Genomic DNA, 25,919 nt, shown 5'->3' with positions numbered 1-25,919 from the left:
GAGAACCCCTTTTTGTCTTAGATGGTTTACCTATAGCTTCACTACAGGTGGGCAGTAGATGTCTGCGTCCATTAATTTATTCATTCATTCAACAAATATTTATTGAGCATCTAGTATGTGCAGGGACTGTTCTAGGCATTTGCAATTGTCAGTGAACAAAATAGACCCCCCCCCAAAATCTCTTCTCATGGTACTTACATTACAGTGAGGAAACACAGATGACCAACAAGTAAAAAATCATACAGCATGTTAGACAAAATGTGCAATGGGAAAATAGAAAAGACTGAAACAGAGTAAAAGGGATTGAGAAGTGGAGGGAAGGACGGTAATTTTATAAATGTGGTCAGAGTGAGTTTGAAATGACATTTGAGCAAAGACTTGAAGAAGGCAAAGCAGTACATCGTGAGTATATCTAGAGGAAGAAAGTGCCAGCCAGAGGGAACAGCTATGCAGAGACCCTAAGGTGGGAACATATCTGGCTGGTTTAAGAAACAGGGAGGAGGCCAGTAGAACTGGAGCAGAGTAGCTGGCAGTAAGAGGGTGGTAGGAGCTGAGATCTGATAACAGAGGGCGGGGAGTGGCAGATTCTGTAGAGCCTTGAAGAAACTTAATACAGTATCTTGCCCATAGTTGATGTTCAATAAATGGCCAGTCCAAGGTTATCATCAAATGGCATTTACCTATATATTTATTAGAGCCATGTGTACCTACTTTATTCCTGGGGCTTCTCAATAGTTCTACCTAAGGAAGTTAATAATAGGACCGTGAAACCGTCGTGCATGTTAGATATCGAAGTGAAGCAGGAGGCAAATGACAGACATTGTGGCTGCTGAATAACTGTGCTGGGCACCCCTGAAAAGTCTTCTAGAGTTGGGGCAGTGGTCATTCCATCATGATCACAAGCAACATTTTGATTTGAAACATCCCTACCATGGGACATGGATCCACACTTCCAGCCTAAAAGGAGCAGCTTCAATGATTGACTTTCAGTCCAAGCACCCCCTGCATTATTCCCTGGAGACAGCAGTGGTGATGTTGACACAGATCTCAACTGGCTGGGGTTTTAGTGTCTGGACTGGCCTCCAAGACTGCAAAGCCTATTCCATCTAGCACTTAGTTGCACTTAATAGGTGCTGGTTAAATGAAGGAATGGATAGCTTTTTTTCCTCTTTTTTCTTAGTCCATTTTCCCATAAGCCCCAAAATGCTGGGCATATAAGAACTTAGACCGCAGGAGTTCCATCATGGCTCAGGGGTAACAACAAACCTGACTACTATCCATAAGGATGTGGGTTCGATCCCTGGCCTTGCTCAATGGGTTAAGGATTGGGCATTGCCGTTAGGTGTGGTATAGTTGCAGGTGCAGCTTGGATCCTGCATTGCTGTTGCTGTGGTATAGGCTGGCAGCTGCAGCTCTGACTCAACCCCTCGCCTGGGAACTTCCATATGCTGTGGGTACAGCCCTAAAAAAAAGAACTTACACCACAGAAGCATCAGCCCTGCCGAAGAGGAAGTAGGCAGAAGGGAAGATAGGGACCTTGTGGGCAGGCTGTCAACAGGCTGTTAGGGGCTGGAGGAAAAGCCACTGAAAGGTGCAGGATAAGTGAGAGTTCTTGGCTCTTTGTTTCTTGCAAAATGAAATAAGCATATTGTATATCCTGGGGCTAACTTCAGCCTGGGGTTTAAACTCTCACCCTTAATTAGGCTGTCTGGATCTGTTTTAACATCAAGTCAAGGATCCCAAAGTTGTGAGTGGAGCCTTGACTGGAACTAAAACCTCTGTTCCCTATGCCAACCTCTGCTTAGCCTCTGTCAGCAGGAGAATGGTCTGGAGAGAAAATAAATGGACAAGTAAGGGAATGTTTCAAAACAAAGGCTGGCCTGAAACACCCCCAAATGCACATCCTATTAACTGGATCTGTTGAGTCATCTTCAAACATGAAGGAAAGACATAGAATGTTTCTTAGCCACAAAAAGGGGCTCAACCACATTGCTTCTATCATTATATCCATTAGTAGAAGTGACTGAAGATGCCCTTGAAAGTCAGTGCATTACATTTAGAACCTTGTGCACCCTCAGTTCTTGTAGATAATTCTTCTAGGTTCCCATGCAGCACTGACTTTCTGTTTTTTTTTCAGGCCTGGGTTGGGTGAAAGCTTTAATTCATGCCATGGAGGCTTTCCTATGTGCTACAGAGATCTTTTCATCTTAGGTTCCACAATTTGTTCATATAATATAGAAAGAAGGGCAGTGACTGTATTTTGAACTTAGTTTGCAAAACTATGTCCAGTTTGTTAGAATCTGACTCACCATCTCCCTACCTATCAGTTTTAGATTTTATATCTAGATAACTACACAAGGAATTCGCCATTCGTCCTTGTTTCATCCCCAGGATTTTCTGCAAGGAACATAAATACAAGTCTCAGGCCAGAAATGAGCTTAGCGATCATCTGGTTCAACCTTTTCATTTTACTGTTCAGGAAACTGATAGCAGGCATAACTTGAAAACAGGGTGCTAGTCCTTGATACTATTCCTAAATTCTCATTTGCCACTGGTTCAAATTCCTGTCAAGACCTGGGCCATTCAGGCTGGCCCCATCCTTTCCCATCTGCTGCTGAACTGACAGGACTCCCAGGTCAGCAAACTACATTCATAAAATTTTGTTCTCCCAGAAACACTTTCAGTTTTCCAAGTAAATGGTATGTTCAAGCATTCATTTTTTCCCCCATCCTATTGGAAAAGTTCTTCTCCAGTTCCTGGCTCTAGTGGTCAACTGTTCATGGACTGGCCCATAATTCTGAGGCTCTGGAAAGTGGTACTTACTACAGGTATATAGGCTTGTGCTTCAGGATGGATTTCCTTGCTTCACATGTCCTCCTTTTTTCTGTTTTCTTTTTTTTTTTTTTCTTTTTTTCAGAAAAGAATGGTGGAGATGATGGTTTCCTTGAGCTATTCCAATTGTTTTTGTTCCAGCACCCCATCCCTCAGCAAAGTTAGAAGAATGAAACACTATAGTTTATACTATAAACACTATAGTTTATACTCAGATTTCTTGTCACTTACATATAAGAGGATTTCATCTTTTTTGCTTTCTCATTCTTTTTTGGTGGGTGGTTGTTGATAGACTCTAAGCTCTGTGATAGTTTCTTGGTCATGCTTGGGCAGTGTCCAACCCCTAGCAGATGAATGAATGAATGAATGGGAGCATCATTCTATGTATAGTTTGTGGTTTAGAAAATCAACCTTTTTTTTTTTTTTTTTCTTTTTAGGGCCGCACCCGCAGCACATGGAGGTTTCCAGGCTAGGGGTCAAATGGGAGCTGTAGCCACTGGCCTACACCACAGCCACAGCAACTTGGGATCTGAGCTGCATCTGTGACCTACACTACAGCTCATGGAAATGCTGGATTGCTGACCCATTGAGCAAGGCCAGGGATCGAAAGCACATCCTTATGGATACTAGTCAGATTCACTTCCACTACACCATGACAGGAACTCCCCAGCTTTTTAAAAAATAAAGGAATCTTAGTGTTCACTTGACTGATTCTCAAAATAACCATGAAACATGACTAAGATCAGGAGTTCCCATCGTGGCTCAGTGGTTAGTGAACCCGACTAGCATCCATGATCCTTGACCTCATTCAGTGGGTTAAGGACCCGGTGTTGCCGCGAGCTATGGTGCAGGTTGCAGACGAGGCTTGGATCCAGCATTTCTGTGGCTGTGGTGCAGGCTGGAGGTTACAGCTCTGATTCGACCCCTAGCCTGGGAACCTCCAAATGCCATGGGCGTGACCCTAAAAAGAAAAAAAAAAAGAAACATGACTAAGATCAAACAGAGCTGGTGGCAGATTTGGGACTCGAATTAGCCCACCTTGTTCCCAGTCTGCACTTTTCTTACTACATCAGTCTTGCCAGTGATCATCACTGCAAGGCCAAGTCAAGTGCTGTGACACTGAAGTCCTCAAAGTCCTAGAACAGAAATAGAAGATACATGGTATACATGCCATGACACTTCCTTCTGGTGCCCAAAGGAGATATCACTAACCATCGTGACACTTTTCCCACTGAGTCTGTACAGGACTTCAGGCAGCCACTACCAACCAATCAAGCACTCAAGATGAAACCTATCTGCCACTCGCCTCTAGAGGAATTAAAGATTTCGGAAGCCTGTGAACCCTGGTCTTGACCTCTCTTCTCATGATGAGCTGTATGTTCAGCCAGGAACCTCCCACCTTTTATGGCTCTTCATTCTCCCCACATCCCCAAGGGACTTAGAGGTGACGTCTGCAAGCAGCCCTTCCACAGCGTGGGTCTGCCAGCCAGAACAGGTGTGGTTATTACTCATGACTCCAAGCCAGGCCAGGTGATTAAGAAAAGCTAAATTTATATTAAATTATCATAAAGTCCTAAAATACTGAACATAGTGGTTAAATAACTCCAGAAAGTCCAATCTCTCCAGTGAGTAACGTTAAAACCATTACACATGAGCATGGGAGAATCACTTCCATTAGTTTAGGACAGAGAGATTTTGCTTTTTACATAGTAAATCAGTGCTCAAATAGATATTTCTTCAAATATGTCCTTTCTACATTCTGAACAGCCCAAGTGCAATAAGACCTTTCCCCTTTCCATTCAAGAAAATGCCACTTTGCTACTCCCTCCCCGTCCCCAACCACGAGTCTGAGGACCCAAAGTGCTCCTTCTTTTATTGCCCCATCAAGTGTGAGATGTCCCTCTTTCCTCCCAGGAGGAGGACCTTTCTTTCCCCTCTCTGTATCCTGGAAAAGCCATCTTGGTCTGGCCTGGCTGTCCTGTGAGGGTCCAGACCTGGGGCTGGCTACTGAGAGTGGAGCTACAAGCCTGGCACCTGTCTCTAGTGACCTTAGAACTGACCAGAAAAAGTTTGCTCTGATCTTCCCTTTTCACTCACATGTTTGGCAGCTGATTTCTCAAAACCAAGAACCCCAGGAGATGTTTCAAATCAGGAAATATCCCCTTGAAGCCCTCCCCTCCATTCCCAGCCCTCGCTGTCGCTTCTGATGTCTGGGTGAGAGAGATCTGGATTGGCTGTGGGCTGAAAGGGCTTCCCCAGTGATTCTCTCTACCTTTCTATTCCTTGTCCCTCACTTTGCATCTTTATTTAGGCCTCTTCACCCTAGGTGCCCACAAGGCTAGGTCAGAAAAATCAAATCAGGCACCCTCTCCCCCCCCCAAAAAAAAGCTAGGTAGAAATTTTAGGACAGAAAAGTCTCAACTCCCTCAATACTAGTGTGACACGCATGCCTTTTGTGTGAATAAGCATGAAGCAGGTGATGGCAACTCAGCATGGAGAGGGAGTCACATGGCTGGGAGGCACTGGAGTAGGAACTTCACCACCTGTGGCCACAGGCTCTCTGTCCACTAACTTAGATCCCTGAGCACCTGAAAGAACACAGGAGGGTTAGCCTCATGGCCACTTCCCTTTAGGCCTGGGGTGCCCCAAGTCTCAACCCAATCACTCTTCTGACCATTTATGAAAACCTCCGGCCCTTCTTTGCAAGGTTCTCTCTCCATCTTGGTGCTCAGAATCCCAGAGAATGAGGAGGGAGAGCGTGGCAGAACATTAAAGTCCAGGGGAAGTGCGCTGTTTGGTCTAAGCAGTGCTTCTCAGACATTGCAGAGACCCAGCCCTGGGGGCCCCACACTCACTCAAGCCACTGGCTCACAACCCAGTTACTTCGAGGCAATGACTTAGGAAAGGTACTGGCCAGTGCTGGCACCAGGAAGAAATTCATATTGGCCAGCTGCTGTGTGGTAGGGACCCCCAGTCCTCTGAAGGTAGGAAAGACTCCAGACATTCTAGCAGGAGGGAGAATAGCTTGAGCCACACCCCCATCTCACCAATATCTGCAGCTGAAGAAAACAACTCTTAGGGCAAGAATAACAGCCATTGCCAGCAATGGACAGGACACCCAGGCCCAATCACCCCAACAGCTTTTCCATGTTACCAACACACTCGAGGCTGGAGGTTTCCCAGGTGCCCATACCAGCTGGGCTGATGCCTCCTCCTGCTCTCAGCCTCTATCCTTCATCTCTCTCTTTACCCATGACCCCCACCCCCTCCCCCGCCCCCGCCCCAGCCCCTGGTCAAGTTCTCTCAGAGAAGCGGCCACGCCAGCTCTGATGGGGGGCGTGCAGTCTTGGATCATCTGTTCCCGTGGGGCAGGAACTGAGAGTCCCAGGAGACGGGGAGGTGGAGCACTGTACAGCCAAGGAATCACTGCTGAGCCTGGTTTCGAGGGGGCTCAGGACGGAGTGCGAGAGGTGAGGTTGGTGGTAAAATCCGGGTTGCAATTCTCGGGATGCGCCATGATTTCCTGTGCACAGGTAGTTACGAACTCAGGGGGGAACAGCTCCCGCGGAGGGCTCGGGCTCGGGCTCGGGAGCAGTTACGAGGCGGGAGGAAGAGGAGCGGGACGAGCACATAGGAAAGGGGCCTGTTGTATAAGCAAGCACGAGGACCGGAAGTCCACGGAGGAGGAGGAAGAGGCAGGGAGGGAAGGGCACATGGGCGTTTAGACCTGGCTCTCTGAGGAGAGCTTGCATTCATGTCTCCAGCCCGTGTCTGGCAGGGAACCCCGTCTTTCGGGAGTGGCTGCGGCGTGGACACTGCCACACTCCGACTGCTCTTCCTGCAACAGCTGCTCCGTCTCCGTGTCATCCAGGGAGCCAGAGCTGGCCTGGATGGACACGGTGTCTGTCTTCATGCATACATGATCCCGAAGAAGGCCCCCCCGGGAGCTGCGCAGTTGCTTGAGGTCATCCCACTCAGCGTCTTCCCCGGACAGGAGGCAGATCCCCTCTACAATCTTGACCTTCTCCTTGGTGTAGTTATGGTCAGGGCCACCCTAGCGTGGAGAATGGAGAGACACAGTCAGTCGGTTGGCTCTCTGTAAAGGATCTCGTGATGAACCGAAAACGGAAGTGGATGGGGTAAGAGTGGGCGTGAAGAGTGCAAAGGTCTCACAAACAAATGGGGGAATTTAGTTAGAGCAAATTAGGAGGCTGAGCCTAAAAGGAAGGGAGCAGCCATGATGATTATTTCCATGACCACACGGGGAGAAGGGAGAACCGTGGCATCCAGTCATTAGCCACGTGTTGGCTACCCCACCTTGGACAAGTTACTGAAGGACTCTAAAACCCAGTCTCACCTGTATAGCGTGAGAAGAGTCACCATATCCATCCATACCTCACAACCAATGGCTGTGAGGGTTAAATGTGGCAATATATGAAATGAAATCAGGTGCTTAGCACTTGAGATGCACTAAATCACGTTAGCCCTTAATACACGGTTAATGTGGCGTATTAATGGTACCGCATGCAGATGTACATGAGCAGAAGCAATTGACAAAAGCAATTACATGTGCACTTAATCAGACTTTTAAACTACATTTGTGCTATTTTATTTTATTTTTCTTTTTAGGCCTGCACCTGCAACATATGGAAGTTCCCAGGCTAGGAGCTGCAGCTGCCGGCATACACCACAGCCACAGCCACGCCAGATCCAGGCTACATCTGTGACCTATGCTGCAGCTTGATGCAACGCCGGAAGCTTAACCCACTGAGCGAGGCCAGGGATCCAACCACATCCTCACAGACACTATGTTGGGTTCTTAACCCTCTGAGACACAAAGGGAACCCCACGTTTGTACAATTTTATTTTGCCTTTTTCTCAAGTATGATTGATGTACACTGGTGTGTTAGTTCCTGGTATACAGCAAAGTGATTCAGTTGTATCTATGCCTATATAATTCTTTTTCAGATTCTTTTCCATTCTAGTTTATTATAAGCTATTGACTAGGTCCATGTGCTATTTTATTCTTAAATCTCTTCCTTCTAATTTTCTTAAGAAGACAAGTTTTATAAGGTAAGACAGGAGGGCTCTAGAAAACCCTCTCATTTGGGTTCTAAGCGTCAAACCACTGGGGTCCTGAAACCTATAAGCTTTTGTGGGAGGTTTTTCTGGCACTGCTGCTGTGAAACTTGGGGCCATTCCCAAGCAACCTGGGATCGTTCCAAGGACAGCCTTAAATTCTCCTCAGGCTTCTCCCTTTATGGATTCCTCAAAGAGTAGCCTCACTCCTGGTTTCTGGGGGATACCAACCAACATGCTGCCACTGCCAGGAGAAAATGGGCCATGGCTTGGGTTCTGTCCCTGGGATATGTTCCTGCCAAGAGCCCTGCAACTGCTGCTCTATTTTAGTAACAATTCAATTCCACAGATACTTACTGAGCTCCTACAATAAGCAGGATACTTTGACGAATACACAGTATAAAGTCTTGGGGACTAATAGCTCCCTCGATCAAGCATAGAGAGCACAAAAGCACGCATGCACACACACACATGCCCAGGCACCCAACACCCCTCCAAGCTGCACTGGTGTCAGACAAGATGCCGACCACTCAGTGTCATCATCACACAGACATGAGGGGTAAGTCAGGGAGAAGTTGGTGACATGGCACTAGCAATTGGGGGGTACCACTCCCTCTGCAAACACACAGCAACGGGTACCTGAAATCAAGAGGAAATCAGAAGAGAAAAGGTGAAAGACTATCAGAGGGGTGAAAGAGCTGCTGAGGAAAAAAACATACAACAGGAGAAAGTGGTCACATGATTTTAATTCCTAAACTATGGCTCTTATCGGGGTTCTTTTCTGGGGCATCAGACATTCCAGGAACCTAAGATGCTTCACAAATCTTTCTCTCAAGGATATTAATAGAGAAGGATCTACCATCCCTAAATCTGCAAGTTATCCCTGCAGGTTCTGGTCTGGCTTGTAGTGGAACTTTTTTAAAATTAAATTAATTTTTTAAAAAATTTTTATTACGGCCGCACCCATGGCATATGGAGGTTCCCAGGATAGTGGTCTAATCAGAGCTGTAGCTGCCACCCTATGCTACAGCTCACAGCAATGCCGGATCCTTAACCCACTGAGCAAGGCCAGGGATCAAACCCGCAACTTCATGGTTTCTAGTCGGATTTGTTTCTGCTGCACCACGATGGGAACTCCGTGGAAGCTTTTTTAATAGGGGAATTCATGGAGCCTGAAAGTACATGATTATTAGGTAAAGTGTATTCATGATGCATGGGAGCCCTGTAGATGTGGAGGCTGGTTTTGACTGTGCTAGATAGGCCAAGAGAGTAGAAGGATGAGCTCTCATAAGGGATAATTTCTGATGCAGGGTTACAGGATTTCAGGAAAAAACAAGGGTCATATCAGACTGGAGTCCCAGGCTATATTCCTTGGTGAAAATGGGACTGTTTTTCATGGCTAAACATTCAGCAAATAATTTCTCACTGAAGTACCAAAGGAAGGAAGAGAAGAAAAGCACATAAACTTTTAAAATTCTAGAGAAATCCCTTCAGATTCTCTGATGAGAGGAAGAATAGTAAAACACCAGCCACTCTCAATCCCAGGTGCAAAAAGCTTGGATCAGAAGTTAGAAAAAGAGGAGTTCCCGTCATGGCACAGAGGAAACGAATCCGACTAGGAACCATGAGGTTGCGGGTTCGATCCCTGTCCTTGCTCAGTGGGTTAAGGATCCGGCATTGCTATGAGCTGTGGTGTAAGTCACAGATGCGGCCTGGATCTGGCGTTGCTGTGGCTCTGATGTAGGCTGTCAGCTACAGCTCCGATTAGATCCCTAGCCTGGAAACCTCCATATGCCACAGGTGCAGCCCTAAAAAGACAAAAGACGGAAAAAAAAAAATTAGAAAAAGAGAATCCAGGAGTTCCAGTTGTAGCTCAGTGAGATAAGAGCCCTACTAGTATCCATGAGGATGTGGGTTTGATCCCTGATCTTTCTCAGTGGATTAAGGATCCGGCATTGGCGCAAGCTATGGAGTAGGTCACAGATGCGGCTCGGATCTGGTGTTGCTGTGGCTGTGGCATAGGCTGGCAGCTGTAGCTCCAATTCGACCCCAAGCCTGGGGACTTCCATATACCACAGATGTAGCCCTAAAAAGAAAAATAGAAAAAGAGAATCCAGGAGCTGTTGGGTTTTGGGGTGTCTTCTACGAGTTTAGGCTTGTTTCAGAAAGGCACAGCCTCACTGCTGGGTAATGACAACTCCAAGAGGGAAGGAACCTCTGAGCCTGGGAAAACATCTCCTGGCAGGGAGGTGTACACTCAGATGAGTTTCACTCTCTGAAACTCCCAGAAAGTTTCGGATCCCTAAACTTTCCGGGATCTGCTTTCTTTTTTTTATTTTTTTTATTATTATTATTTTTTTTTGTCTTTTTGTCTTTTTTGTTGTTGTTGTTGTTGTTGCTATTTCTTGGGCCGCTCCCGCGGCATATGGAGGTTCCCAGGCTAGGGGTTGAATCGGAGCTGTAGCCACCGGCCTACGCCAGAGCCACAGCAACGCAGGATCCGAGCCGCGTCTGCGACCTACACCACAGCTCACGGCAACGCCGGATCGTTAACCCACTGAGCAAGGGCAGGGACTGAACCCGCAACCTCATGGTTCCTAGTCGGATTCGTTAACCACTGCGCCACAACGGGAACTCCGGGATCTGCTTTCTAACCTTGACCTCACTAGGGTCCTTCAAGTTGGTCTCTTAGATACTGCAGACCTCTCCAGAAACACAAAACACATTCTGTTCTTCTGTTCACTAGAACTTCTACAATGGTAGATGAATGACCGAGTATCCTTTACCCATCTATTCAGGCAACAGGAGCATAATCCCTCCCCTTCCAAAAAGAAACTCTTCAATATAAATTCTAATTCTTACCTCTTTCTTATAGCACAGTTGATTGTACATGGCTGGTTTGGGGACTGCTTCAATTTTCACTTCCTGAGTGGAAGTTCGGTAGGAAGGGTTGCTGTAGGTCAGGTTCCCCATTCCAGGATCAGTTAACTTGGATTTTTTGTGTCTTTAGGAGGAAAAGTGATGAGAAGTTAGTTCAGATCTTTATGGGGATAGTATCTGGGGGAAGCTATAGCCTCTAAGAGGGACAAGTGATCCCTGCCTCCCGGAGCTCGCACTTTCTGAATCCCTGCCCCTTGAGTGTGGGCTGGGTCTGGTGTCTCAGTTCTAATGAACAGAACATGTAAAAGTGACAAATACTAGATTAGGTTACAAGGAAACTCCTGACAAGGAAACTGGCTTCTATCTTAGCTTGCCCTCTCTGTCTCTTACTCTGGGGGAAGCAAGTTGCCGTATTGAAAGTTGTCCTATGGAAAGGCCCATAAGGCAATGAACTGGTCAGGGAGGCCTCCAGCTAACAGCCTGTGAAGAACTGAATCCTGTGCTTGGAAGGGAATCCTTCCCCAGTTAAGCTTTGAGATAAGACCACAACCCTAGCTGATTCCTGGATTGCGGCCTCATGAGACACCTTGAGGCAGAGGCACCCAGCCAAGCTGCATCCAGCTTTCTGACCCACACAAACTGTGAAATTGTAAGTGGATGTCATTAAGTGGATGTCATTTTAAGTCGCTAAGTTTGGGGGTAATTTGTTATATAGCAATAGATAACTAATACACTGAGCTTTAGAGTCAAAACAGACCTATGTTTCAATTCCACTTCTGCTACTTACTAGCTAGGATGTTAGTTGACATAACCCGAACTTTCTGAGCCTGAGATCTCCATCTATAAAGTGAGGAATAATAATACCTGTATTACGGTATTATTATTATAATAATAATACCTTGTATTACAAGGTTGTGGTGGCATTGATGGTCATAATTACCATTGCTGTTGCTATTAGCAGAAGCTGCTGCTGCAGCAGCAAAATGCTCACATTTTTGCTGCAAGCAGCATTTAAAGCATTTAGGGAAAATATATAGAGAGAAGGTCATAGAAGGAAGATCCTAAATTGAAAACTACACAGCCCCCCTTCCCAGGGTGGTCCCCTATCACATAATACCGTAGTAAAGGGTTGTGTTTACGTGAAGAGAAAATCACTTCCAGCTTCAGCGATGTGAGGTAGTGTGGGGTGGTAGAAAAAGCAAAGATGTAAGAGTTCGTGCCTCTTCCTGCGTGACCTTGAGTAGCACCCTCCATGTCCTCAGTATCCTAGTCTATATGGAAAATCCCAGGGATTGCTGTGGTCGTGAAATGAGGAAACTGCTGGGCTGGGGTTGAGGAAGAAGAATATACACTCAGGCTTCTGTCCTTCCCTTCTGCGACTCTGACCAGGGACCCAACTTGAAACTGAGGCTGATCAGAGGCTGACTCAGTGAACTGCTAGCTTCAGGAGGTACCAGACGTGCTAATGGGGCCCCTCGGCAGGGCTGAGTTTACCTGTATAGCATGAAAGCTGCAATCACCACAAGAATCAGCAGGATACTGAGGAGTCCACCAATGACATAGCTGACATGAAGTCCTTCCCCTAAGAAGAGCAGAGAGACACTAGGTGGGGACCACTGACAATCTCCTGGCTGGTGTGAAGAATGGGAGGAGGGAGGACTCCTTTTGTAGGTGTTGGATCCCACACCATCTGAGGATGGCTAGAGGTCTCTTTCAGAGGAGAGGCCCCAGGGGGTGGAGTAGGGGGCTAAGACGAAAGCTATCAGTCTATCAGCATCTCTAATTCCAATTCCATCACCTACTAGCTGTATGACTTAAGGCGAGATGCCTAACTGCTATGTTTTTGCATCAGTTAAATGTAAATAATAAATTGCTCATAGGGCTGGTGGAAGTTAAAGGTGAAAGTATATATACAAATACATACATATACACACACACACATACATATACACACCCATGTACTAGTACGGGCACACATAAATATGGCTTAACACATGCCTGGCATAAGGAAAGCACTGCATAAGTGGCGGCTATTCTGATTATTCTTTCCATGTATTTAGTCAAAGAAAAGTGTTCATCAACTCCAAAGGGGCCCCATGAAGGTTCTGGAAGATATCAGTGGAGACTTAGATTCCTTATATCTTGTTTTTCAAAACAGTTGGGCACTGAGGGCTTACCTGGAGCAGCAGGTATGGCCTCATTGGATTGTGCACAGAGGCCCAGCTGGGCATCCTTTTCAGAGCATCTGTGGGGCAAAGAAAACTGAATATGAAGGCTACTTGTATGCAACAAAGATATTGCCTTCCTCCAGGAAAGGGGGAGGGTCCTGTGAAGGTCAGGGTGAAAACTTTGGAAGTGGGTCTTCCAGATATGACACTATACCAGACGGGAGATGTCAGAAGCTTGGAGAAGGCAGGACCAAAAAATACGGAGAAATCAGCATGAGTCACTGTCTTCAAAATGCTACGTCATGATTATGGAGTTCCCTAGTGGCTCAGTAGGTTAAGGATCAGGCATTGTCTCTGCAGTGGCTTGGGTCACTGCTGTGGCATGGGTTTGATCCCTGGCTCAGAAACTTCTGCATGCCACAGGCATGCTCCCACCCCCCCGCCCCAAAGATGTTATACGATGTTTAAATGTGTTTTTAAAATAGATACTCTTGGAGTTCCCATCGTGGCACAGCAGAAACGATTCCAACTAGGAACGATGAGGTTGCAGGTTCGATCCCTGGCCTGGCTCAGTGGGTTAACGATCTGGCCTTGCTATGAGCTGTGGTGTAGGTCGCAGATGTGGCTCGGATCTGGCGTTGCTGTGGCTGTGGCATAGGCCGACAGCTGTATCTCCGATTCAACCCCTATCCTGGGAATCTCCACATGCCGCAGGAGCGGCCCTAAAAATTAATAAATAAAAATAATAATAAATAAATAAATAAAATAGGTACTCTTTAAAAAGGATTTTTTTTTTTTTTTTTGGCCATACTCACAGCATGCAGAAGTTCCCAGAGTAGGGATCAAACCTAGGCCACAGCAATGACAATGCCATGCCAGATCCTTAACTACTAGGCCACCAGGGAACTCCTAAAAAGGATTCTTTAAAAAGGAGAAGCATGTTTGGGAGTAAGCCGAAAGTCTGTTGAAAGAATACTAAGGACATCAATAACAGGCTTTATTAAGCTACCAGGATTCCTTGGCAGAAGCTACCAGCTAAGCAAACTTCTGATTGTAAAAAGATTATTGCAAGGTCTAGAGAGACCTATAAAAAAGACTGTTTTTCTTCCCTCCATTCTTTCACAAGGGAATATGCAAAACATCCAGAGGGAGGGCTTGGATAACCAACTTTTGAAATTCTAAGAAGGTAAGTCCTTTGTGACACACTATGAGCTGGCAATTAAAGGCATGTCCTAAACAGCTAGAGAAAAGCTACCTGGAAGAACATCTGAAACCTAGAGGCACTGAGTCTTCAAATAGAACTCTGACAGGAAGAAAATATCTGAGTAGGAGTCAAAAGTTTTCTAAATAAACCTGAAGAAAATTAGATTAATAATGATTGTTAGTACTTAAAAGTTAGTGAGAAAGGTACACATTTATATCTGTTTGCTTTTCTATATAAATTTCTAACAAGAGAAAATGGGGCATATAGAATGAATTTGATCATGTGTAAATCTTATAATTTTAGGGACATGAGTCTAGAGTTTTATTTGGGATTATTACTATGGTTCGCCTTTCAGAATTGAAATCACATGTTAATTATCTCTTTTTTTTTCTTCCTTTTTCTTTTTAGGGCTGCACCTGTAGTATATGGAAGTAACCAGGCCAGGGGTCAAATTAGAGCTGCAGCTACCAGCCTATGCCACAGCCACAGCCACACCGGATCTGAGCTGCATCTGCAACCTACGCTGCAGCTTGTGGGAATACCAGATCCTTACCCCACTGAGTGAGGCCAGGGATCAAACCTGCATTCTCTTGGATCCTAGTCGGGTTCTTAACCCACTAAGCCACATTGGGAACTCTGTTAATTATCTTTTAAGCTATAGTTGATATTAAAAGTAAAGAAAACAATATGTTACAATGAAAAACATTCTAATAGAAAAATGTCTGGGAACACAGACATCCAAATAGTAAGAGAAAATGACATCACTATCTCAAAAAGATATCTGCACCCCCGTGTTCAAGGTAGCATTATTTACAATACCCAAGACATGGTAACAATCTAAGTGTCCATTAGTGGATGAACAGATAAAGAAAATGTGGTACGGGTATACAGTGGAACATTTATTCAGCCATAAAAAGGACATTCTGGGGAGTTCCCATTATGGTTTAGCAGTAACAAACCTGACTAGTATCCATGAGGATACAGGTTTGATCCCTGGCCTCCCTCAGTGGATTAAGGATTTGGTGTTGCTGTGAGCTGTGGGTTAGGTCACAGATTCAGCTTGGATCTGGCGTGGCTGTGGCTGTGGTATAGGCTGGCAGCTACAGCTCCAATTCAATCCCTAGCCTGGTAACCTCCATATGCCGCAGGAGCACCCTAAAAAGGCAAAAAATAGGGGGACCTGCTATTTGCAACAATATGGACGGAACTTGAGGGCATATTCTAAGTGAAATAAGTCAGACAGAGAAAGACAAATACTATATGATATCACTTATATGTGGAATATGAAAAAAAACCCAACAACTCATAGATATAATATCATACTGATTGCCAGAGGTGAGAAGTAGAGGTAGACAAAATGAGTGAAGACAGTCAAAGGCACAAACTTCCAGTTATAAGTCCTGGGAATGTAATATACATTATAGCGACTACAGTTAACAATACTATAGGAGTTCCCGTCGTGGCGCAGTGGTTAGCGAATCCGACTAGGAACCATAAGGTTGCGGGTTCGGTCCCTGGCCTTGCTCAGTGGTTTAACGATCCGGTGTTGCTGTGAGCTGTGGTGTAGGTCGCAGACGTGGCTCGGATCCTGCGTTGCTGTGGCTCTGGTGTAGGCTGGCAGCTACAGCTCCGGTTAGACCCCTAGCCTGGGAACCTCCATATGCTGCAGGAGCAGCCCAAGAAATGGCAAAAAGACAAAAAAAAAAAAAATACTGTATTGTATACTTGAAAGTTGATAGGAGAGTAGACCTTTTTTTTTTTTTCTTTTTCTTTTTATGGCTGCACCTGTGGCATATGGAAGTTCCTAGGATGGGGTTAAATCAGAGCTGCAGCCTCAGGCCTACGCCACAGCCACGCTGGATCTGATCCACATCTGCAATCTATGCTGCAGCTTGTGGCAATGCCACATCCTTAACCCACTGAACAAGGCCAGGGATGGAACCCTCATCCTCACAGACACTACGTTGGGTCCTTCACCTGCTGAGCCACAATGGGAACTCCTAAGAGAGTAGATTTTAAAAGTCCTCATTATAAGAAAAAAAGTGTGTATCTATGTGTGGTGATGGATATTAACTAACTAGACTTATTGTGGTAATCTTCTCACAATATACACATGTATCAAATTTTTAAAAAACACTAAAGATAATTACATACAGGTACTTGTTTCTTCTTTATTCCTATAAGTATTTCGAGGTTATTTTTTTGCAAAATGTAAATAAAAAACAAATTTATAAGACTTTCTCTAAATCTTATACATAAAGTTGAATATTTACTCAATTTTGAGATGTGCATTTTTCTATATTCTAACATCTCTGAAATAGGAATGTGTCTTACAATTAACAGCATCTCACAATTGCTATTGATCATTTTTTCGGTGTAAGCTCTCAAAATTAGGATGCATCTTAAATTGATAGCACCTTCAATATAATAAAATGCAATATTTTATACTTAATTTGAGAACTGTTCATTCATTCATGCTTATTTAATGGTGGTGTGTGTGCGTGTGTGTGTGTGTGTGTATGTGTGTAAGTAAACATGCACTTAACATGTATGTGTGTTTGAGTGTTACAGGTCATTATAAGCTAAGGCCACCACATCCCTGAGGATATCCCAAGTCATAAAGCCACAGCCCAGAGACCACTATGACTTGGTGGCTTCTAAGTAAACTGTAGGACAGAACCACGTGCTAAACTCGTTATGCGAGAGCTAATGTCAGAGAAAGAAAGAAAGGAGGAATGTCACATAGAAACGCCTCCTGAGTGATTTTTCTCTCTAAATCTACTCTTAAAGCTTCCTGCCTTCAGAGCTAAAAAGAGAATGGCTTGCAACAACCTACAAGTCTAAATATCATCTCCAGTCCCAAACAGCAGGGACTGGTGGCTAGCGATATGACCTACCTCCCATCTGCCAGAATTATCAAGCTGGGACTGAGGTCTTCTGCTGGCAGGAGCTGGCGATTCAAATCAAGAGCCCTCAATCCCATACTGAACCCACTTACCTCCCTTCCATGTCCTCCAGAGACGTGCGGGTCCGGGTGGTAGAGGAACGCAAGGTGGTCGGGAGCGTGTTGGGTAGCACGGGGCTCCTTTCACTCGTGCTGGTGGCCCTGGGAGCTGGGGGCACCAGACCAGGTACTGGAGAGAAAACAAGGGCTGGGGTGGACCACTGCAGCCCAACATATCTACATATGGTCCAAGAGTAGCATCTGGAGAACTTACAAAGCAACCTTTTAGCTGCCCTAATCCTAGGCACCCTGTTAGAGGTCCTATTTAATACTACACATAAAAAGGATTTGGCTTCTGTTATTAATAGTTTGGGATGGGCTAGATGGCCTATACAGGGCAGGAGGAGAGAGTAATGCAGAAGTCACAGCAGGGATCAGGGAATCAGGAGACCTGATTCCCATTCTAGTAACTGCTAGAAGTCAGACAAAGCCAGGTCTGTGCCATCCCAAAGCTCAAATCATTGCTCCCAGTCACTCTGCTGTAAGACCCCCTGAAGGGGAATCTTACCCGGAAGAACAAAGCTGAGGCTGATGATCCCCTGCCCATGCAAGGGCTCAGCTGTTCCAGGGGGCCAATCAGAAACTCACCAAGGGAGCAGGGCCGGCCGTCGGGCTCATCAGGACAGGCACACACAAAGTCTGAGGTTCTGGCGAAGCAGAGGTGGGTACAGCCCCCGTTGTTCACACCACAGGCATTGGTCCCTGGGGGTAAAGCAGATGAATATCTGGCCTGGGACAGAATCAATCTCCCAAATTGACTCTTCTCCCAAAGGGGGAGATTTGGGGCTACCTCACTGACAGGGACAAGGGGCAGGAGGTAATGACAGGGGCTGAAAAGGTCTAAGAGCTTAAGATGTGAACCAAAAGGCTCTCCTGTGGCTCTAGCTGTCGTGGTTATGAACAGTCCTTGGGGTGACCCACCAACCCCAGCAATGGAAGGGGAGCAGGTTTGGGACCCAGGAGCCCACCTGTCTGCCGCTGGGGGGAAACCACAATGATATCCATGAGTCCTTCCACGTTCGCCAACACCGTCTCCTTGTTCCGGCCTGAGTACTTGTCAACTCGCTGGATTGACTTGGTCTGCCAGTCTGTCCAGTAGATCCACCTGTCCTGCTACTCAATAGGGAGACACCCCCCATACACAAAAGAGGAGATATTACTCAATAGGCAGACCCCAGGACAGCTTCTGTGCTCAGCATGTATAATCCCTCTGCCTCAGCACCCTCTTCATCTCTTACCCAGGTCAACTCCTATGCATCCCCAGATATGACATCATCCAGGAACCTCCCCTGCTCAATCCATACAGAATTCACCATTCTCTCCTCTGTGCTGTTCCGTGCCTTGCCCTCACTCCTACCAGTGAGTTTTGAAACTCTGGTCATTTGTTTACATGTCTGTCTGTCCCATCACATTTAGTTCTTCAAGGACAAGAATGTGTTCCATTCATCGCTCAATTTCCAACACTAACACTTAGTTCTAGTCTATCGGTTGAGTGGCTCCATGAATAAATGAGTTCCTGAACATACCAAATGGGAGAAAATTGTGTGTATTGGGGTGGTCCTTCTAGGTCCCTGTTTTTCTGGGCCCTTGGCTCAGAGCCCTGGCCAGGTCCTCTGGTTACCTCTGTGGGCAGCTGCTTTCTAATGCAGAGATCCTGAGAGTCTCAACCCGAAGTGGGGAGGGGCAGTGTAGGTGGTTCCCCTCCCATCCCTGGGGTATTCAGAAACCCCAGGGAAAACTTGTAGATTAAAATATTAAATTCATATAGTCCTGTAGTTTTACATTTGGAGCATGGAGGGGAAAGCCTTAAGTAAAGGCAGGCAAAATCTTATTGGCCGATAGGTTATAATGCAGAATAAAGATAGAATGGATGTTTGTCAAAAAGGGACCAAGATATTTATTTATTAACTTACAGCTGCACCTGCTGCATGTGGAGGTTCCCAGGCTAGGGGTTAAATAATAGGCTGCAGGCCTATGCCACAGCCACAGCGACACCAGATCTGAGCTGCATCTGTGACCTACACCACACCTTGTAGCAATGCTGGATCCCTGTCACACTGAGGGAGGGCAGAGACTGAACCCAAATCCTCATGGATACTAGTCAGGTTCTTAACCTGCTGGGCCACAACAGGAACTCCAAGGGACCAAGATTTGTAAGTGACTGAGAATTTTTGTTTTGGCTCCAGACTTGGAAGTTTTTTTTACCTTTCCTGAATTATTTTACAGGGTTAGAACTCTAAAAAATGACAATAATAATTACAATCGTTAAAAACAACACACATTTAGGCTATATGTGGTGCTAATGCTTTGTGTATACTTCCAGAGGATACTATTATTATTAACCTCATCTATTTTATGAGTAAGTGAAGCTTAGAGAAGTTCAGTGTCTTGTCGAAGTTGCACAGTTACTTAATGACACAGGAAGAACTTGAACCCACAGAGCTGGTCTGTTGGAGGTACTCACTCAATAAACACTAACTGGCAACTGCTGCTACTCCACCCTCCAGCTACTAAGTGAGCTGCCTGAGCTTGGATGTTGGAACCAGGGCATTGGGACCAACTGGAGAACTTGTTAAAATGCATATTCCCGGCCTAACCCTCAGGAGGAAGATTCTTTCTTTCTTTCTTTTTTTTTTTTTTTTGGTCTTTTTAGGGCCTCACCCTCGGCATGTGGAGGTTTCTAGGCTAGGGGTCCAATCGGAGCTGTAGCCGCTGGTCCACACCAGAGCCACAGCATCACCAGATCCGAGCTGCATCTGCGACCTACACCACAGCTCTGCTGGATCCTCAACCCACTGAGCAAGGCCAGGGATGGAACCCGCATCCTTATGGATGCTAGTTGTGTTCGTTAACCACTGAGCTACAACGGGAATTCCAGGAGGCAGATGCTTTATGTCCAGGGCCCAGGAATGTGCACTTAACAAGTTCCACAGCTGATTCTGTACACTACTGTTTGAGAACCACTCCTTGGAATGCCAGAGTGTGGGAGCGTGGGGCAGGAGCAGGGCACATGGCAAGGCTTCAGTGTACAGGAAACGCCCCTAACGTGAGCTTCCACAGCACATCTGTTCAGCAGCACTTGGGCTGAGGCTGCTGACACAGAACCCCGAGGAAACACCCCTTCATGGTGGTTTGGTGACCTCTCTCCCCACCAGTACCTGAGTGAGAGCAAAGGGGTGCGATACGTGGCTGACCAAGACCTGCCGGAGCTTCCCACTGAGGTCGGCGCTCTCAATCCGGTCCAGATGCGCATCCACCCAGTAGATCCTGTGAAGGAAAGGAGCAAAGATGGTTCTGAAAACACTTGCCGGGCAGCCTGGCCCCGCCCTCTAGGGAGCTATCTGTCTCCTCCCGAGCCAAGCTGGCGGGTGCTGTGAGCAGTCAAGGTGACGATGAGAGGTCACTGGAAGCCCCCAAGCTGAAGAGTGGAATTTGATTGGTGACGGGGGAAGTGGGGAGGCTAGGGCTGTTCTGGGGAGGAGTCGAAAGTCTAGTGACTTCCGAGGAGCCCGCCCCCCCCCGTCTCATCTTCAACAACTTGATCACTCTTTGACTCCTACCCAAGAATCTAAGCCCAAATTCTTAAGAATGCCCTTCAAGAAGAGACTTAGTCTATAAAGCGCTCCGTGAAGTTAAAGGAGAGGGCATTTCTCGTCTCCAGCCCCACCTCCAGGTGATTTTGATTCCCTTCTTCTTCCGAGGGCAGAAAGGGGAATCTACTGCCTCAGAGCCCCTTTCTCCCTCTTCTCTTCTCCAGGACTTTTAATCTGAACCGGGAGTTTCAAATTCCAGTGCCTGATGGGATCAGTCAAACAACAAATGTGAAGAATCAGCCCTTAAATGGATGGGGGGTAATGGGATTGTTGGTCCAGCCAGAGGACAGCTCTGCGAAAGCCACCCAAATTAAAAACACACATTGGAGTTCCCATCGTGGCTCAGCGGAAACGAATCTGAATAACATCCATGAGGACGAAGGTTTGATCCCTGGCCCTGCTCAGTGGGTTAAGGATCCGGCGTTGCCATGAACTGTGGTGTAGGTCACCGAAGCAGCTTGGATCCCGAGTTGGCTGTGGCGTAGGTTGGCCGCTACAGCTCCAATTCGCTGCCTAGCCTGGGAACCTCCATATGACGCAGGCACGGCCCTAAAAAGACCAAAATTAAAAACACACACGTAAACCAGATAAACAAAGCCCACCTGAGGGCTGAGAGCTGGATTCAGCAACCCCTGCTCCAAAATGATCCCTCGCCCTTCCCACCGATTGGTCTTTCCCACCTACCGAGAAACTATCTACTTTTTGTTTTCACTACTTCAATCTTCACCATCCTCTCCTCTGCCCACCCGATACCCAGGAGGCTGTTGGGGATGGGATTCCCACCTGCGGGTATCATAGTCCAGGGTAAGCCCATTGGGCCAACCCAGGTCTGTGTTGATAAGGACCTTCCGCTCAGAGCCATCCAAGTTCGCCCGCTCAATCTTGGCAATGTGGCCCCAGTCTGTCCAGAAGAGGTACCTGGGACACAACGGTGCCATCATCAAGGCATGGGAAGATGGCACCCAGGGAACACAAGGACACACAGGTACCATTAATATATAGGCTTCTTTCAAGGGTCTCTTTACCAGGCCCTTCTTCCCTGGGTCTCTTTTCTGCTGGCCCCAAACTCACCCCTTCCTGGGGAAAACGGCAATGGCCCGAGGCTCATCCAGGCTGTTGTTGACCAGCACTTTGCGGCAGGAACCATCCAGCCTTGATGCTTCAATGGTATTTCGGCCCGTATCTGTCCAATACAGATTCCTGGCCACCCAGTCCACCGCCAGCCCGTCTGTGGTCTTCAGCCCACGCCCGATCACTGTCTCCATGTTGCTGCCATTCAGATCTGCTCGCCTTGGAGAACAGCCCAGGTTGGATGATGGACCAGACTGACCAGCCACAGACCGATACCCCTTGAATCCATGTTCCCATAATGGGATCCCCACTATGCTGCAAGCTCCATCAGGGCAGAGACTAAGTATTTAGAAGTATATTCCATAGCATCTAGCACAGTAGGTATTCAAAATATTTGCAGAATTTGGGAGTTCCCACTGTGGCTCAGTGGTGACAAACCCAACTAGTGTCCACGAGGATGCGGGTTGGATCCCTGGCCTTGCTTGGTGGGTTGGGGATCCAGCATTGCTGTGAGCTGTGGTGTAGGTCGCAGACGCGGCTCGGATCCCATGTTGCTGTGGCTGTGGTGTAGGCCAGCAGCTGTAGCTCCAATTTGACCCCTAGCTTGGGAACTTCCATATGCCACGGTTTGGCCCTTAAAAAGAAAAAAAAAAAAACAAACTTTCAGAATGAATGACTAAATTATTGGGAGGACAAGGTGTTTCCTGCTATAAGTAGGGGGCATTCGGGCCCATGCCTTGTCAGAACACAGCTTAAAAAACCCCATAGGGAGTTCCCGTCGTGGCGCAGTGGTTAACAAATTCGACTAGGAACCATGAGGTTGTGGGTTCGGTCCCTGCCCTTGCTCCGTGGGTTAACGATCCGGCGTTGCCGTGAGCTATGGTGTAGGTCACAGACGTGGCTCGGATCCTGCGTTGCTGTGGCTCTGGCGTAGGCCGGCAGCTGTAGCTCCGGTTAGACCCCTAGCCTGGGAATCTCCATATGCCGTGGGAGCGGCCCAAGAAATAGCAAAAAAAAAAAAAAACAACAACAACCCATAGACCTTTAGGAAGAGACAAGGATTGCTAGGAGGTGATTATAAGAAAGGGAAAAAAATTTGTTTTCAAGTTCTACCTGTGCATTTTTATAGAAGTCCTATATCAGGGAATTCAAGTTCAGGATGCTGGGGGGCATATCACAAACCACATATGCCTACCGGCTTCCAGCACGAGATTCTAACACACCTCTCAGAAAGAACAAAAGGAAACACTCCTGTTCTTCTATGGGAAAACCTCTGCCATATTAAAACCCTCTAACTGATGGCAAGGCATCCCATTCCTCAGCTGTGTTGGGGTAAAAAAATGGAAAGATTAAGAAAAGTGGAAGTAAAAAATATTAAAAAAACAAAACAAAAACCAACAGCCATAGGCCTTGGCATTTAGCCAGTGCTCCTGTATTATAACCCAGATATTCAATTTAGCTCCATGGCCAACTGATCAAGGAGTCTTAGAGGATCCTTGGAGCTCCTGGGATGCCCAGCACTTGGGCTAGAAGGCTCCAGGTCCCCAGCCTGACTTTGCTTGTTTTACATGCTGGGCTTCTATCACTTTTTAAATAAACAAAACCCAATGTCTGAAACTCTCCTCTAAGTGATAACACTAAACAGTGAGCAAGTCAGGGTCAGAAGAAACTAGCCAGGCTGCTGAATCGTTCAGTCCACATAGAGATCAGCACAGACCACAAGCTCACCCATCAGAGATCGGAATCAGGTCTTTGTCCTCTGGGGGCTTCAGGGTCACGCGTACCTGATAACATCCAGGAACACATCTGTGTAATAGACCTTTCCATCCACACTGTCGTAGTCCAGGGAGATGACATTGTTGAGCTCAGGAACAGGCACGTGCACATCTGTGTGGTCGCTGGTGTCCAGTGAGATGCGCCGGATGGAGCCGCGGCTGGAGAAGAGCAGGTAGGTCTCAGGAGAGGGATCACAGGTCTTGCCATCTCCCTTCAGCTGGATGCCAGTGGGGCAGGCGCAGGAAAAGCCAGAGGGCCGTGGCAGGCAGAGGTGAGAGCAGCCGCCGTTTCTTGAGCCGCACTTGTTAAAACCTACGGAGAAGTGAGAGAGACTTTTGAGATCCCGCCTGGAAGATGGTCTGAAACTTACAAAGGCCCTGATTTCTTGTGCTGATGGTCTGCTGTTCTACTTAACAGGATTCGGTGCCTGGCAGGGATGAGGTAGAGGGAGCCGGGGTGTCTCCAGGAGCCTTTTGAAGCTGAGAGCACCCTGCAGTTGCAGTACCAGCCATACCCAGTGGGAACACAGCCTGATCCTGGAAGGGGGCTTAAGCAGGTGCCCATCTCTCTGTGCTCCGGCTACATCTCTGATGTTGAGATACCCCCAGAAAGCCAGAGGCTCTGGCTCACAGCCCTACAAGTCTTCTCACCCAGGGGCTGGGCCCGGTCCACAGCCTGGATGTCCATGAGCCCTGGCAGGTTGGACCTCACCAGGATGACATTGCCGCCGGTACCCTTGTCGGCACGGTGGATGCTGCGGGTCTGCCAGTCAGTCCAGTAGATGTAGGAGTCGAGCAGGGTGAGGCCGTACGGGTGCTGCACGGGTGATACCAGTGTGTGCCGACTGGCACCATTCAGATCAGCAGCCTCAATTCGCTGGAGGGGAAGGAGAGGGTGGCAGGTGGCTATCAGCTGACCGGCAGCCCTCACTGGAGATCCCAGAAAGACCTCTCCCATAGTTCCGGGCTTCTGGGAAGCAGCAGGAGCAGGGCCCTCACCTCAGTGTGGGCATCAGCCCAGAGCAGCTGGGAGCTGGCCTTGTCGACCGTCAGTCCATTGGGCCAACCAAGGTTGTGGTTGATGAGCACGGTCCGGTCTGAGCCATCCATTCCGGACCGCTCTAACTTGGCGTGCTCCCCCCAGTCTGTCCAGTACATGAACCTGGGCAAGGAACGATACTAGCTCGTCATTCCCACAGCTTCTGTACACTATGAGGACTTACAAAATGCCAAACACTCTGAAAAGTCTTTTCCACACACAAAGGGGAGCCATTGTTCAAGGCCTTACAGGGTTTCAGATTTGCAAGATGGGAAAGTTCTGGAGATCTGTTTCACAGTCATGTGAATGTACCTAACACCACTGAATTATACACTTACAAATGGCTAAGGTGATTAAAAAAAAAAAAAAAAGCACTATCTCCATGCACTATCTCACTTAATCCTCACACGGGCCAAGAGGCATACATTTTCATTCTCACCTCCACTTACAAGGAAGGAAACTGAGGAGCAGGGAGGTGAAATATTGGACCCAAAGTGACAGACACAGTTAATAAGAGGTGAAGGAATTTGAAACCTGGATTTCTGATTTCCAGGCTCATGCTTTAACATCAACACTACCCTGCCACCCTGAGAGAAGTCACAAGGGAGTGGAAGCATCCCAGGGAGGAGGTCAGTCTGGATGTTCCTGTGAAGCACGCTCGGTCTCGACGGCCCACCTCCACCCCCTCCATAGTCACAGCCGGGCCAGCCCATCCTGCCACCCAGGGCCACAGAGCCTCTCTCACCCCTTCTCGTGGTACAGAACAATGGCGCGGGGGCTGTCGAGGTTCTGCCACACCAGCACCTTCCGCATGGATCCATCCAGGTTGCCCACTTCAATGCGGTTGGTTCCCGTATCTGTCCAGTACACCTTCCGGCCAATGGCATCCACTGCGAGCCCATCTGTGGTCTGCAGGCCTGCAGGAAGTCAAGAGAGCACGCTGGCTCCTGCCTTAAAACAGATGGGATATTTCCCCAGCTCTGTAGCCAGACAAGTGGTCCCTGGGCTGGGAGCAAGGCCCACCTGTGGTGATGATGTCCTCATGCTGTGAACCGTCCAGATTGGCACGGCTGATCCTGTGCAGCGTGCTGTCTGACCAGTATACTTTTCCTGGAAGGGGAAGGCTTGGCTCACCCTGGACCTTCACCTCCCCCAAAGGAACACACATGGCGGACTCACGCCCTGAGACACCAGGGCATGTCAGGGGACCCTGAACCCCCAAGCAGAGGAAATCAAAGGAAATATAGAAATATCATTACAGGATAGCTCTTGGC

The 25,919-nt window shown here is 47.3% G+C and overlaps 1 protein-coding gene across 1 annotated transcript in view; it reads right to left on the bottom strand.

The window, feature by feature from the left end:
* Window positions 1–6,312: 6,312 nt before the first annotated feature.
* The window catches only part of LRP4 (LDL receptor related protein 4), a 54,379-nt gene continuing 34,772 nt past the window's right edge, over window positions 6,313–25,919 (bottom strand). Inside the window, exons 24-38 of the mRNA XM_047775836.1 lie at window positions 25,669–25,755; window positions 25,391–25,562; window positions 24,606–24,768; window positions 24,258–24,483; window positions 23,616–23,919; window positions 21,832–22,050; window positions 21,544–21,678; window positions 20,326–20,434; window positions 18,136–18,280; window positions 17,756–17,869; window positions 17,162–17,297; window positions 12,969–13,036; window positions 12,286–12,373; window positions 10,774–10,915; window positions 6,313–6,886 (exon numbers count right to left, since the gene is read on the bottom strand). Coding sequence (XP_047631792.1) covers window positions 6,554–6,886; window positions 10,774–10,915; window positions 12,286–12,373; window positions 12,969–13,036; window positions 17,162–17,297; window positions 17,756–17,869; window positions 18,136–18,280; window positions 20,326–20,434; window positions 21,544–21,678; window positions 21,832–22,050; window positions 23,616–23,919; window positions 24,258–24,483; window positions 24,606–24,768; window positions 25,391–25,562; window positions 25,669–25,755 — 2,441 coding nt within the window. The 3' untranslated portion in view covers window positions 6,313–6,553. The remainder of the gene's footprint in view (window positions 6,887–10,773; window positions 10,916–12,285; window positions 12,374–12,968; window positions 13,037–17,161; window positions 17,298–17,755; window positions 17,870–18,135; window positions 18,281–20,325; window positions 20,435–21,543; window positions 21,679–21,831; window positions 22,051–23,615; window positions 23,920–24,257; window positions 24,484–24,605; window positions 24,769–25,390; window positions 25,563–25,668; window positions 25,756–25,919) is intronic.

This window comes from Phacochoerus africanus, chromosome 4 (assembly GCF_016906955.1).
Source record: "Phacochoerus africanus isolate WHEZ1 chromosome 4, ROS_Pafr_v1, whole genome shotgun sequence".
Taxonomy (NCBI): domain Eukaryota; kingdom Metazoa; phylum Chordata; class Mammalia; order Artiodactyla; family Suidae; genus Phacochoerus; species Phacochoerus africanus.
This window is presented reverse-complemented; position numbering and strand designations above follow the sequence as displayed.